General features: G+C 33.2%; 1 protein-coding gene across 1 annotated transcript in view; it reads left to right on the top strand.

Moving 5' to 3' along the window:
* SLC9B1 (solute carrier family 9 member B1) overlaps nt 1–12,488 on the top strand; it is a 66,770-nt gene that overhangs the window by 17,502 nt on the left and 36,780 nt on the right. Inside the window, exons 2-4 of the mRNA XM_036853069.1 lie at nt 2,712–2,788; nt 3,394–3,463; nt 5,547–5,685. Coding sequence (XP_036708964.1) covers nt 3,395–3,463; nt 5,547–5,685 — 208 coding nt within the window. The 5' untranslated portion in view covers nt 2,712–2,788; nt 3,394. The remainder of the gene's footprint in view (nt 1–2,711; nt 2,789–3,393; nt 3,464–5,546; nt 5,686–12,488) is intronic.

Below are 12,488 nucleotides of genomic sequence, written 5' to 3'. Positions count from 1 at the left end.
AGAGGTCTATAAAACATTATTAAAATAAAGAAAATCTAAATAAGTGGAAGGATATACAATGTTGAAGGATTGACATACTATTAAGATATCAAGTTCTCCCCAAATTGATCTGTAGATTCAGTACAATTTCAGACAAAATTCCAGCAGGTTTTGTGTGTGTGTGTGTGTATTTGTGAATTGACAACTTGATTCTAAAATTCATATGGAAATACAAAAAGCCAAAGAGTCAGTCCAACTCTATCAACACCTATTATATAAGCACTAACGTAGTGTTGGCATAAGGATAGAAAAATAGGCCAGTGGACCAGAACAGAATCCAAAAATAAATTCACATATATGTGGTCACCTTATTTACAACAAAGGTGACCCTGAAGTGCAATGGGTAAAGGATGGTCTTTTTAAATTAATGGTGCTGAGTCAATTAGATATCGTATGGGAAAAAAATCAATTTTTATCTTTTTCTCACACTATACATAAAAATCAATTCCAGATGGATAATAGACTTAAATGTAAAAGGCAAAACACTAATGCTTCCAGAAGAATATGTAAAGAGATATCTTTATGATCTCAGGGTTGGCATAGATTTCTAAAACAATAAAAACTCCAGCCATAAAAGAACAAATTGGACTAAATTAAAATAAAAACTTCTGTTCATTCAGAGACATCATCAGAGTGAAAATGCAAGCCACAGAGTAGGAGATGATATTGGCTATTTATATATTCAAGAAAAGATCCATTCTAGAATAGATAACTCCCAACAAATCAATTAGAAAAATTCAGCCAATACATTTTTTTTAATGGGCAAGAGAGTTAAACAGATACTTTACTAAAAAAGATATTTAAATGGCCAATAAATATATGAAATATATTAGTCATCAAGAAAATGCAACTTAAATCCATAATGCAGTATCACCAGAATAACTAAAAGGAAGAAGACAGATGATACAAAGGTTAATAAGGATTTGAATAATACTAAAGAGTATTTGGTTCAAATTCCAACTATGCTACTTGCCAGCTGTGTGACTTTGGGAAAATTACTTAAAATTCCTGGGTCTCAGTTTCAACATCTGTAAAATAAGGATAATAGTAGTAAATAATTCATAGAGTTGTGAGAATCGAATGAGATAATTCATGTTAAGTGTTTAACAGTCCAAGTTGTGTCAGCTGTTATATCATTTAATCCTCACAATAACCAATAAATTAAGCAATATTATATCATTATTTTACAGATAAGGAAATTGAGGCCTAGGGAAGTAAATCACTTCTATCTCAGCTTCAAAGTTCTTGCTTTTAGTTACTATGTATACCACCTACCAATTCCACTTTTGGCAAATATGTAAAGAGAGTTTTGAGTAATTGCCAGTCACAAATATTGCTTGACACACTATCAAGCTTCACTTATAGCTCCTAACCTATTAAATTTATTATTCAGACCCCTTATCTAGGTTTTCAAGCTCTAATGCACTGTTTGCTCCCCTGGATCCCAAGTCCTGCCATCCTAATCATGACATAGTTGCAGATCTTAAAATATGCTGCCTGGTTTCTTGATATCTCTCCTTGTATGATTCTTTTTTTTTTTTTAATTTATTTATTTATGGCTGTGTTGGGTCTTCGTTTCTGTGCGAGGGCTTTCTCTAGTTGTGGCAAGCGGGGGCCACTCTTCATCGCGGTGCACGGGCCTCTCACTATCGTGGCCTCTCTTGTTGTGGAGCACAGGCTCCAGACACGCAGGCTCAGTAGCTGTGGCTCACGGGCTCTAGAGTGCAGGCTCAGTAGCTGTGGCTCACGGGCTTAGTTGCTCCGTAGCATGTGGGATCTTCCCAGACCAGGGCTCGAACCCATGTCGCCTGCATTGGCAGGCAGACTCTCAACTGCTGCGCCACCAGGGAAGCCCTCTCCTTGTGTGATTCTTGATGTTATGTTTGCATGCTCCTAGTCCATCTGCCTAGTTATGACTCACAATTTGTCCTCATTCAAGTCGCAGTTGAAATGTCCCCTTGATCACTGTGACATCATGCTGGTTTATTTTCTTCAGTATTTAATTGCAGTCTGAAAATATTGTTTATTGTCTTTCCCTTCACCCCTACAAGAATATAAGCTCCATGAGAGTAGAAACCTATATTCCCGTTTTGTTTTGCTGCTTTTATCTTCAGAATCCAGAAGAGTAGGCATTCAGAACTTACTGAGTAGGTGAACTTTGTGCCCTGACTCTTGTGTACTAGCGTTCAGATTTTTTAATGGTGCTAACCCTCAGCCTGTCCCTTCAGAACCTGACACAGCTTACGTGATTCACCCACATTCCTTGTTCATAGGGCTTACTAACACTTAGCTTCTGGTCTAACAGCTAACAGGTAGTCATTCTAATAATTCTGATATTCCCTTTAACTAAAATGGAGTTTTACTTTAAAAGGACTTAGAGATCTAATTTTTTCATCAAATTTTGAAAAATAAATGTTATTTTCTGTTTTAATATCGTAAGTTCAGTTATGATTCCTTATAGAATTTTACACACTAATATTTTACTTTGTAAAGTGAGACAATATATGTAAGCACCCAGCATATGGTAGGTACTCAGATATTAATGTTACTTTTCATTAAAAACTTTCATTATTAAAATTGCTTGCCTTTTTAAAAAATATAGATACTTGAAACACATTATTATCAAGTACTTAAAAATTAAAACTTGAAATCTTTAATTTTGTCCTCAACAGTAACTCAAGAATTGAAAGATATTTTTAAGGCAAAGATACTCTTCCTCTACTCAAAGGCAGCAAAGATCACAGAGAAGGTAGAAACAACAGATATTTTAAAATAAATGTTTCCAGAACTAATTCTCCTCTTGATATGGTTCTAGTTCACTGTTTTTTCCTAGTTCATTCTTCTTCAAAATAAAACCTATTTTATTTTACTTAAGTGTTGGACCCGCAGACCTTTCTAATGGACCATTTATAAAGACAGCATGCTTATAGATGTAGATTTTAATGTAGTTGATCACATTTCATTTTAAATTTTTTTGGAGTCTCTTATGCAGGAGTTGACTGAGTAGAATAAATCAATGATGGAAATTAGCTCAAACATATTATTTCAGTGCATGAAATAAAGAACTAAGTTTTCGGATATATGCTTTTAAGATACGGCCCAGGATTATGAACTACTGAGAAGTATTAAATTGTTTTGTGATAATGATTTTTTAAATTTATGCACATGACTTTGGTTAATAACTTTAAAATGAATATTTGGACTGTTTTTACTATAAAGATATCTGACTTGACTGTGGTGAAACTTTATGCTAAAAAATTATTTAAAAATTAATCCCACTTAACCGTGTTTGTTTTCAGATGGACTTATAGTCCTTTTTTTTTTTCTTTCTTTCAAATTACTTTTAAACATTAGCATGTACATCACAGATCCAAAAAATGAACATTTGGAGGATAAAAACATCCAGTCATCTACAACTCCTCAGGTAAAAAATTAAAACTATATTGTAACATATGATGTGAAAACCATCTGATGCTAAAATTTATTTTTAAAGTTTACTTAATAGGTTTTTTTATATGTTTGGTTTAAAAGTGAGAAGTGGTCATTTTATACTATGAAACCATAGAAAATGAATTCATAGCCTATACTTATTGAATGTGAAAGATATCCATGACATATTAAGTAAAAAAGCAGGTTATGGAACACTAGTATATTTACATTTTTATTAATAAATAACACACATAATCTCTCCCTTTCTCAGTCTCCCTCTCTCTTTTACATACATGCACACATTTCTAGATAAATATATATCAATATGTTAGCAATGGTTAACTCCGAATAGTGGGATTTGGAATGACTTTATTTTTTTCTGTTTATCTATATTTTTTGTTTTTCTAAAATGATCATGTGTTATCTGGGTATTTAAAAAATAAATGATTCATGCTAAAAAAAAACACAATGAAGTGGTCATTTTAAAATAGCTAGTTTTAATATGTCCTAAGAAATGGGCAAAAGGAATGAAAACATGGAAGGGGTGACCATAGATTATTTTGGAACCGAAGAGGCAGATTTTAGGAATAATGAAAATTTGGCTTACTATTTCTTGCCATGTCCAGAATAAAGTTAGTAGTTTAGAGTACAAGAGGTAAAGAAAAATCTAAATTAATTAAAATGTTGTGCTGTACATTCGAAGGAAACCCAGGTTTTTATTTTTGCAAGTATGTAGAGTAAGTCATTAGACCTTTTGTTGACCTAGTTTTACTAAATAATAATTGCTCATAATTAGAATTATAAATTGTTTATTTTTTAAATAGAGGTTTCTACAGTTCTTAAGGGCCAAAAAAGTCCTTTTTAAAAAATGTTTAAAATATTCACCATTGATTCTAATTACTTTGTCTGTAAAGACTTCATCTTACTCTATGTCAATTTATTGTAAATTCTGAAATAATAAAACTTAAAATAATATGGTTTTATTGTATATGACCTTTCACCCACCCTAATCAAAACTCACCTTTGTGTCTTTACCCTGGACCTTTTGTATAGTGACAGACTTTCCAGAAAAAGGTCTCTATATCAGAACTCCAACAGATTAATCATGATCCGGTTTAAAGAACTTTGATCTTAAAGAGCTACATAATTCGTTTACATCAGCTGCTGTGGTGCGTCTGTCTCCCGAGTCATTAAATGCTTCCTCTTCCTTTCCTTAATCTGTCCAAGCTCTCTAGCCTTTGTTACCATTTCTTGTGACAATGTGATGTTCTCTCTCCACTGCACTCAAAAATATTATCAATACACTCAAAGCGTTGGCCTGCATGTCCACACACGTACTTGCATATGCACACACACATGCATCATGATAACAGCAAAGATGTTTGAATATCGCTATTCCATGGTTAACTATTCTGTTCTGTTTCTTTTTAATCTTTTGTTTTGGTTTGGTTTTTACCTTGGGAGAAGCCTTTCAATATTCTCACAAACTAAAGGTGTCTTTTTTCCCCCTAAATCAGCAGTTTCATTATTAGACTAACTACCATTAAATACTGGAAGATTGAGGTATACCCATAAACCATCTAAATATGTTATCTATAAATAGTAGTGGAAAAAGCATGAACCTTGAATTTCTGAAAGCTTGATCTGTTTTTTCTCATTTTTCTTTGTTATATAATTTTTCAAATGAAATGAATCCAACTATATTTCACCTCCTTTCCAATTTAGTTGCATTTTAATTCTACAAAAGTTTTGTTGAATGATCTTTGGGAGTTAGACTAAGTAGGGACAGTTTTAATTATTCTGCCTGCACTATAGGCGCACTTATTCAGTATACATAAATCACAAATGAATATGGCAGAGAGGCAGATCTACAAAAGGCTAAATCAAGGTGCCCTACAAAATACACTGTTGTTACCTCCCCAAATACCTATTGATATAGAGCATGAATATTCTTTTGTAAGTATAATTCTCCATGTTCACAGTAATAATATGAATTTAATTACGAGATTTGGTTGTCTCTTACATTCATAAAATTGTACAAGTCTATTTCTTAAAAGACTTTCTTGTTTTTACTTCAGATCCTCAAAGCTAGTGATACTAATGAACATGAAGAAACTAAGGAAACTGTCTTGGCAAAAACAGAGGAAACAAAACCACAGATGGAAAAGAAGGGTTCTTGTCCTCCACAAGGAACACTGAATAAAGCTATTACAAATGGTATGTGAAATAAGATATGTAAATGGATAGAAAATGAGAAATATATTTGACAAATATTAAAATACAAGCCAACAAAGACACTGCTTAATCTATACACTCCAGATCAGATGAGCAGCCCTATTTACAAGCAATATGTGGACAAAGAGGAAATAGTTCCTTAAATCTGTCAGAAATAATAATTGCTTAACAGATCTATATTTTAATGTTTTTTCATGACTTTTTATGTTAAATTTTGGAAATTAGAAACAGAATGATAGAAAGATTTTTATTTAAAACCTACTTTTGACATTTAGTTTTAAGTAGCTAGAAGGAACATTATACTTTTGCCAATATTAAGGTTCTTATTTAAATTAAGCCCCAAATTTTAGGCTGTCTTAAAGAGTTGTATAGAACTTGCTTTCCCACTAAAATTTTAAAGCATCTCATTGTCACCAAATATTTATAGAAGGTTTTTTTTCCCCTAGATTTCTATATGATTAAACTTGAGAGAGAGAGAGTGTTTGACCTCTAGAAGTACAGATCTCACAGAGAATAAAAATTAGATTAAAATATGATGAAGGATTAGTATTTGAAGTTTACATTGTTTTTCTTTGCTGCTTGCTAACTTTAAACTTTGAAAATTTTATTAGTTGATGTAGTAAATTCATTTAGCAAAGGTTGCTTTTTAATTAAAATCAGTATTTTTAAGGCTCTGAATCTAAAGTAAACTTGAACATCTGCCCATGTAAGTGACTGGACTCCTTTGTAAATATAACTTCTGCACATAGGTCTCACATACACATCCCCATGACCTTATTTAGGGGGCAGTTTCTATACAGCAGATGTTAGAAGTAGGGCCGGTGCATGTGGAAGAGAGGGAAATGTATTGGTCACCAAAGATTATCCATTGAGGTTGAGGACTGTGGTTTGCTCAGGAACTAGTTGAGGAGTTTTATAACAACAAACTTTGATACTTCTAACTGGTTTCCTCCTTTGTTTTCCTTCATTTTTGATTTTGCAAATTTAGAGAAATTAAGGAGCTTCATGTTTCTGTCTTGGGGGTCTATATTCTTGTACTCTCTTTTTCAGTCTGTCTCTCTGTCTCTCCCCCTCTCACATACACACCCTATTTTCAAACTAAACAAACTCTTAAAAGAGTGTATACTCTGGATAATAGAAAGAAATAGAGCTGCGGTTTGTCAACAAGTCATGTTTAATTCAACAATCCTGCAGTGTACACAGGTTAAATTAAATAAGAAATCTAAACTTTCAACCACATGTAGAAATCAGTCTCCTCACTTTTAATCACACTGTTTATATCTTACTTGGAGGTTGGCTTCCCTAATCGCAAAGAAATGGATACTCTAGGGCAATAAGTTTAGGTTTTAACTTTTTTGTTTCTTTTTAGTTTACTTTGAATAAAGGTACTAACTTATTTCCATTAAGTTATTTTTCCTTTAAATAAGTGAAAGGGAAGCTTTATGATATATCCAACTATGATTTTCAAATAATCTTGGAACCAAATTTCTCCATTAAAATCTTACCACTAGTTTCATAAAGTAAGCAGTCTTGGAAGTTTAGAGCTCAAAAATAATATCCCAGACAATTCCAGTTTCTGGTCCAGCATCATCACTCCATCCTTACAACAAAGAGCTGAACAAACTGAAAAATCACCAACTCTTCTTAGTTCCATCAAGGAAGTGAGGTCACAGGGCAAATTACTGCCCCCCAAATTAGAGACAGGTTGATACAGAGAATCCTAAGTTAGAGCAGAAACCTCTGCAGGAACCAGTAGCGAGGGCAGGAAATTCGTCAGTTAGCTGGAAGCTCAGTGTGGGCAAGTCTGAGAGTTAAAAACTACAGGAGGAACCCAGTCACGGTGTTGGGGGACATCCTTTTGTGAGTTGTACCTCCATGAGCCATCTGTCGGGGAGAGAGAAACGGTGACCACCGTGAGATACACCAGAGCATCCTGTTCTTAATAAAACCTGCCCTCAAGAGAAACTGTTTTATCAGAGTATAATCTTTGGGAACTTTATTAGCCTAACCAACTAAGGAGAAGAGAAATACCCAACTCCAGCCCTCTCTAGCCATCCCATACAACCTAAGGGGGTGAAAAAAGAAGAAAGAAAAAAGAAAAAGAACTTGTGAAATTTACAGCCCAGGGCACACAGGCTCACTAAAAGACTGAGGCCTAATCATAGGACTATAGAACTCTTCTTCTCCCCCTACAACTTACCGTCACATTACCATAGGTCCTTTTACCAGAACATCATGTTCCCTTTTAAACAAAAATATATAAAATGTATTAAAAGGCACAAAACACATTTTGAAGAGACAGAGAAAGCATCAGAACCAGACCCAGATATGGCAAGGGAGTTGGAATTATCAGACCATGAATTTAAAACAGCTCTGACTAATATACTAAAGACTCCAGTGGAAAGGTAGACAACATGTAAGAACAGATGGGTAATGTAAACAGAGAGATGGAAATGCTAGAAATCAAAAACACTGTAACAGAAATGAATGCCTTCAATGGGTTCATTAGGAGACTATGCACAGCTGAGGAAAGAATCTGAGCTTGGGGATTTGTCAACATAAATTTTCAGACCACAATGGACTTAAAAGTATAATTTATTAACAGAAAGGCAGCTAGAAAATCCCAAAATACTTGGAGATTAAACAATATACTTGTAAATAACACATGGGTCAAAAAAGAAACCTCAAGAGACATTTTTAAACATTTTTGAATTAAATGAAAATGAAAATACAAGCTATCAAAGTTTGTGAGATGCACTGAAAGCAGTACTTAGAGGGAAAATTATAGCATTGAATGCATATATTAGAAAAGAAGAAAGGTATAAAATCAGTTATCTAAGCTTCCACTGTAGGAAACTAGAAAAAGAAGCAAAATAAATTCAAAGTAAGCAAAAGAAAAGAAATAATAAAAATTAGAGCAGATATCAATAAAATAGAAAACAAGAAATAGAGAAAATCAATGAAACCAAAAGCTTGTTCTTTGAAAAGATCAGTAAAATTGATTGCCTCCAGCTAGGCTAACTAAGAAAAAAGAAAACACAAATCACTAATATCAGAACTGAGAGAGGGAACATCACTACAGATTCCATGGGCATTAAAATGATAATAAAGGAACATCATAAACAACTCTATGTCCACAAATCTGATAATTTAGAAGAAGTGGACCAATTCCTTGAAAGACCCAATCTACCAAAATGCACACAAGAAGTAGGTAACCTGAATAAGACTATACCAGTAAAAGAAATTGAATCAACCATTAATAACCTCCCAAAACAGAAAGTATCAGACTCAGATGATTTCACTTGTGAATTCTACTAACTATTTAAGAAAGAAATTATACCAATTTTCTACAATCTCTTCCAGAAGATAGAAGCAGAGGGAAGCTTGCCAACTCATTTTATGAGTCTAGTATTACTTTCATACCAAAACTAAAGACATTAGAAGGGGAAAAAACCCAATATCTCTGATGAACATAGATGCAGAAATTCTCAATTTGTTGTAATTCTCTATATTAGCAAATAGAACTCAACAACATATAAAAAGAAGTATACTTTACAACCTTGTGGGATTTATCCTTGGTATGCAAGGTTGGGTCACATTTGAAAATGAATTAATGTAATCCATCACATCAACAAGCTAAAGAAGAAAAATCACATGATTATATCAATAGATGCAGGAAAAGCATTTGAAAAATCCAATACTCATTCATGATAAAAACTTCAGCAAATTACAAGTTCTTTGTCAAATTGACAAAGAACATCAATTAAAAATCTATAGCTGCCATCATACTTAATTGTGAGGACATAGCTTTCCCAGTAAGATCAGGAACAAGAAAATGATGCCCTCTCTCACCACTCCTTTTCAATATTGTACTGGAAGTCCTAGCTAATATAGTAAGACAAGAAAAGGGTATAAAAGGCATACAGACTGGGAAAGAAGAAATAAAACTGCCTTTGTTCACAGATGACATGGTTGTCTATATAGAAAATCCAAAGAGTCTAGGGGAAAAAATCTCCTGCAACAACTAAAAAGTGAGTATAATAACGTTGCAGGGTACAAGGTTAGTATACAAGGGTCAGGTTTTTTTCCTATTTACCAACAATGAACAAATGGAATTTGAAATGAAAAACATATCACCATTTACACTAGTACTCCCAAAATGAAATACCTTCATATAAATCTAACAAGATATGTACAATATCTACATGAGGAAAACTGCAAAATTCTGAAGAAAGAAATTTAAAAACTAAATAAATGTATAGATTTTACACGTTCATGGAAGACTCAATATTGTCAAGAAATTAGTTCATCTCAACTCGATCTATAGATTCAATGCAACTCCAATTAAAATCCCCACATGTTGTTTCATAGTGTCGACAAATTCATTCTAAAGTTTATATAGATATTGCAAAAGACCAAGAATAACTAACACAATATTGAAGGAGAAAAATTAAAAATTGAAGAACTGACACTACTCCCCTACAAGACTTACTATAAACCTACAATAATCAAGAGAGTATAATTTGGTGAACAGGATGTAAATATATTAATGGAACAGAATAGAGAGCTCAAAATAGATACACATAAACATAGTCAGCTGACCTTTGACAAAGGAGCAAAGGCAACCCAATGGAAGAAAGGTAGTCTGGTGCTAGATCTACTGGACATACACATGCAAAACAAATTAATCTAGATCAGACCTTATGCCCTTCATAAAAATTAACTCAAAGTGGGACATAGACCTAAGTGTAAAATGCAAAACTGTGAAACTCATAGAAGTTAACGTAGGAGAAAATCTAGATGACCTTAGTTATGGTGATTACTTTAAAAACAAAACAGAACAGGAAAGGCACAATCCATGAAAGAAATAATTGATTAGCTGAACTTATTTAACATTAAAAACTTCCACTCTGTGAAAGACAATGTCAAGAGAATGAGTACACAAGCCACAAACTGGGAGAAACTATTTACAAAACACACAACTGATAAAGAACTATCCAAAATATACCAAGAACTTCTAAAACTCAACAATAAGAAAACAGACAACCTGATTAAAAATGGGCAAAAGACCTTAAAAGGCACCTCACTGAAGAAAATATACAGATGGCAAATAAGCATATAAAAATGTTCTCAACATCATATGTCATTAGGGAATTGCAAATTAAAACAACAAAGTACCACTGCATATCCATTAGAATGGCCAGAAGTCCCAAACACTGACACCAGATGCTGGTGAGGATATGGAGCAACAGGAACTCTCATTCATTGCTGCTAAAAATACAAAATAGTACAGCCAATTTGGAAGACAGTTTAGCAGTTTCTTACAAAACTAAATGTACTCTAACCATATGATTCAGTAGTCACTCTCCTTGGTATTATTTACACAAATGGGCTAAAAATTTATGCCCACAAAAACCTGCACACAAATGTTTATAGCAGCTTTGTCCATAACTGCCAAAATTTGTGGGCAGGGGGTGCTTACACTGTTTGTTGTATCATACTCCTGTTTTTTTTCCAAACTCTCCATCATCTCATAAAATTTTTGTTGTTAATAGTACTTTATTGAATTATAGTCAACATACCACAAAGTGCACGGATCTTAAGTGTACACAGCTCAATGAATGTAGACAAATGTATACATTTGTCGAAAACCATCGCTCACATCAAGATAACAGAAAAGTCTTGCAACAGTATGACTTTCTTTATCCCTCTTCTGCCCTTGTGCTAGATTTATCATATATTTTACTTCTACATTCTTATTATTTTTGCTTTAAAAAACCAAAACCTTTAAGTTTAAAAAAAATTTCCCTTATATTTGTTCACATGTTTACATTCTCTAGTTCTCTACATTTCTTTCTGGCAATCTGGGCTTCCATGTGGGATTCTTTCCCTTCAGCCCAAAAAACTTCTTTTAATGTTTCTTGTTGTGTAATTGTGCTAGTAATTAATTCTCTCAGCTTTTATTTGTCTGAAAATTTCTAATTTGGCCTTTTTAAAAATTGAAGTACATTTGACATATAACAGTTTCAGGTGCATAACATAATGATTTGATATTTGTAAATATTGCAAAATGATCACCACAATAAGTCTATCATTCATGGTTAAAAATTTTTTTCTTGTGATGAGAACTTTTAAGATCTACTCTTAGCAACTTTCAAATATGCAATACAGTGTTCCTAACTATAGTCAGCATGCTGTACATTACCTCCTCATGACTTATTTTGTAACTGGAAGTTTGAACCTTTTGACCCCCTTCACCCATTTACCCACCCTCCTACCCTCTGCCTCTGGCAACTGTCAATCTGTTCTCTACATCCATGAACTTGATTGTTTTTTTTTTTAATTCCACATATAAGAGAGATTATATGGTATTTGTCTTTCTCTGTCTGACTTATTTCTCTTAGCATAGTGCCCTCAAGGTCAGTCCATCTATGTTGTAGCAAATGTCAAGATTTTCCTCCTTTTTTATGGCTGAATAATATTTCATTATATATACATATATATACTATATATAGTACTATATATGTATATGTATCTACCATTTTTAATCCATTTATTCATTGATGAACACTTAAGGTGTTTCCATATCTTGGCTGTTGTAAATAATGTTGCTATGAACATGGGGATGCTTACAACTTTTTGAATTAGAGTTTTCTTTGGAAAAATACCCAGAAGTAGAATTACTGGATCATATGGTAGTTCTAGTTTTAATTTTTTAAGGAACCTCCATTCTGTTTTCCATAGTGGCTACATCAATATACATTCCCACTGTCAGTGCATGAGGG

Source organism: Balaenoptera musculus, chromosome 5 (genome assembly GCF_009873245.2).
Source record: "Balaenoptera musculus isolate JJ_BM4_2016_0621 chromosome 5, mBalMus1.pri.v3, whole genome shotgun sequence".
NCBI lineage: Eukaryota > Metazoa > Chordata > Mammalia > Artiodactyla > Balaenopteridae > Balaenoptera > Balaenoptera musculus.
Note: the sequence above shows the minus strand (reverse complement) of the source record. Positions and strands in the feature narration are given on the sequence as shown.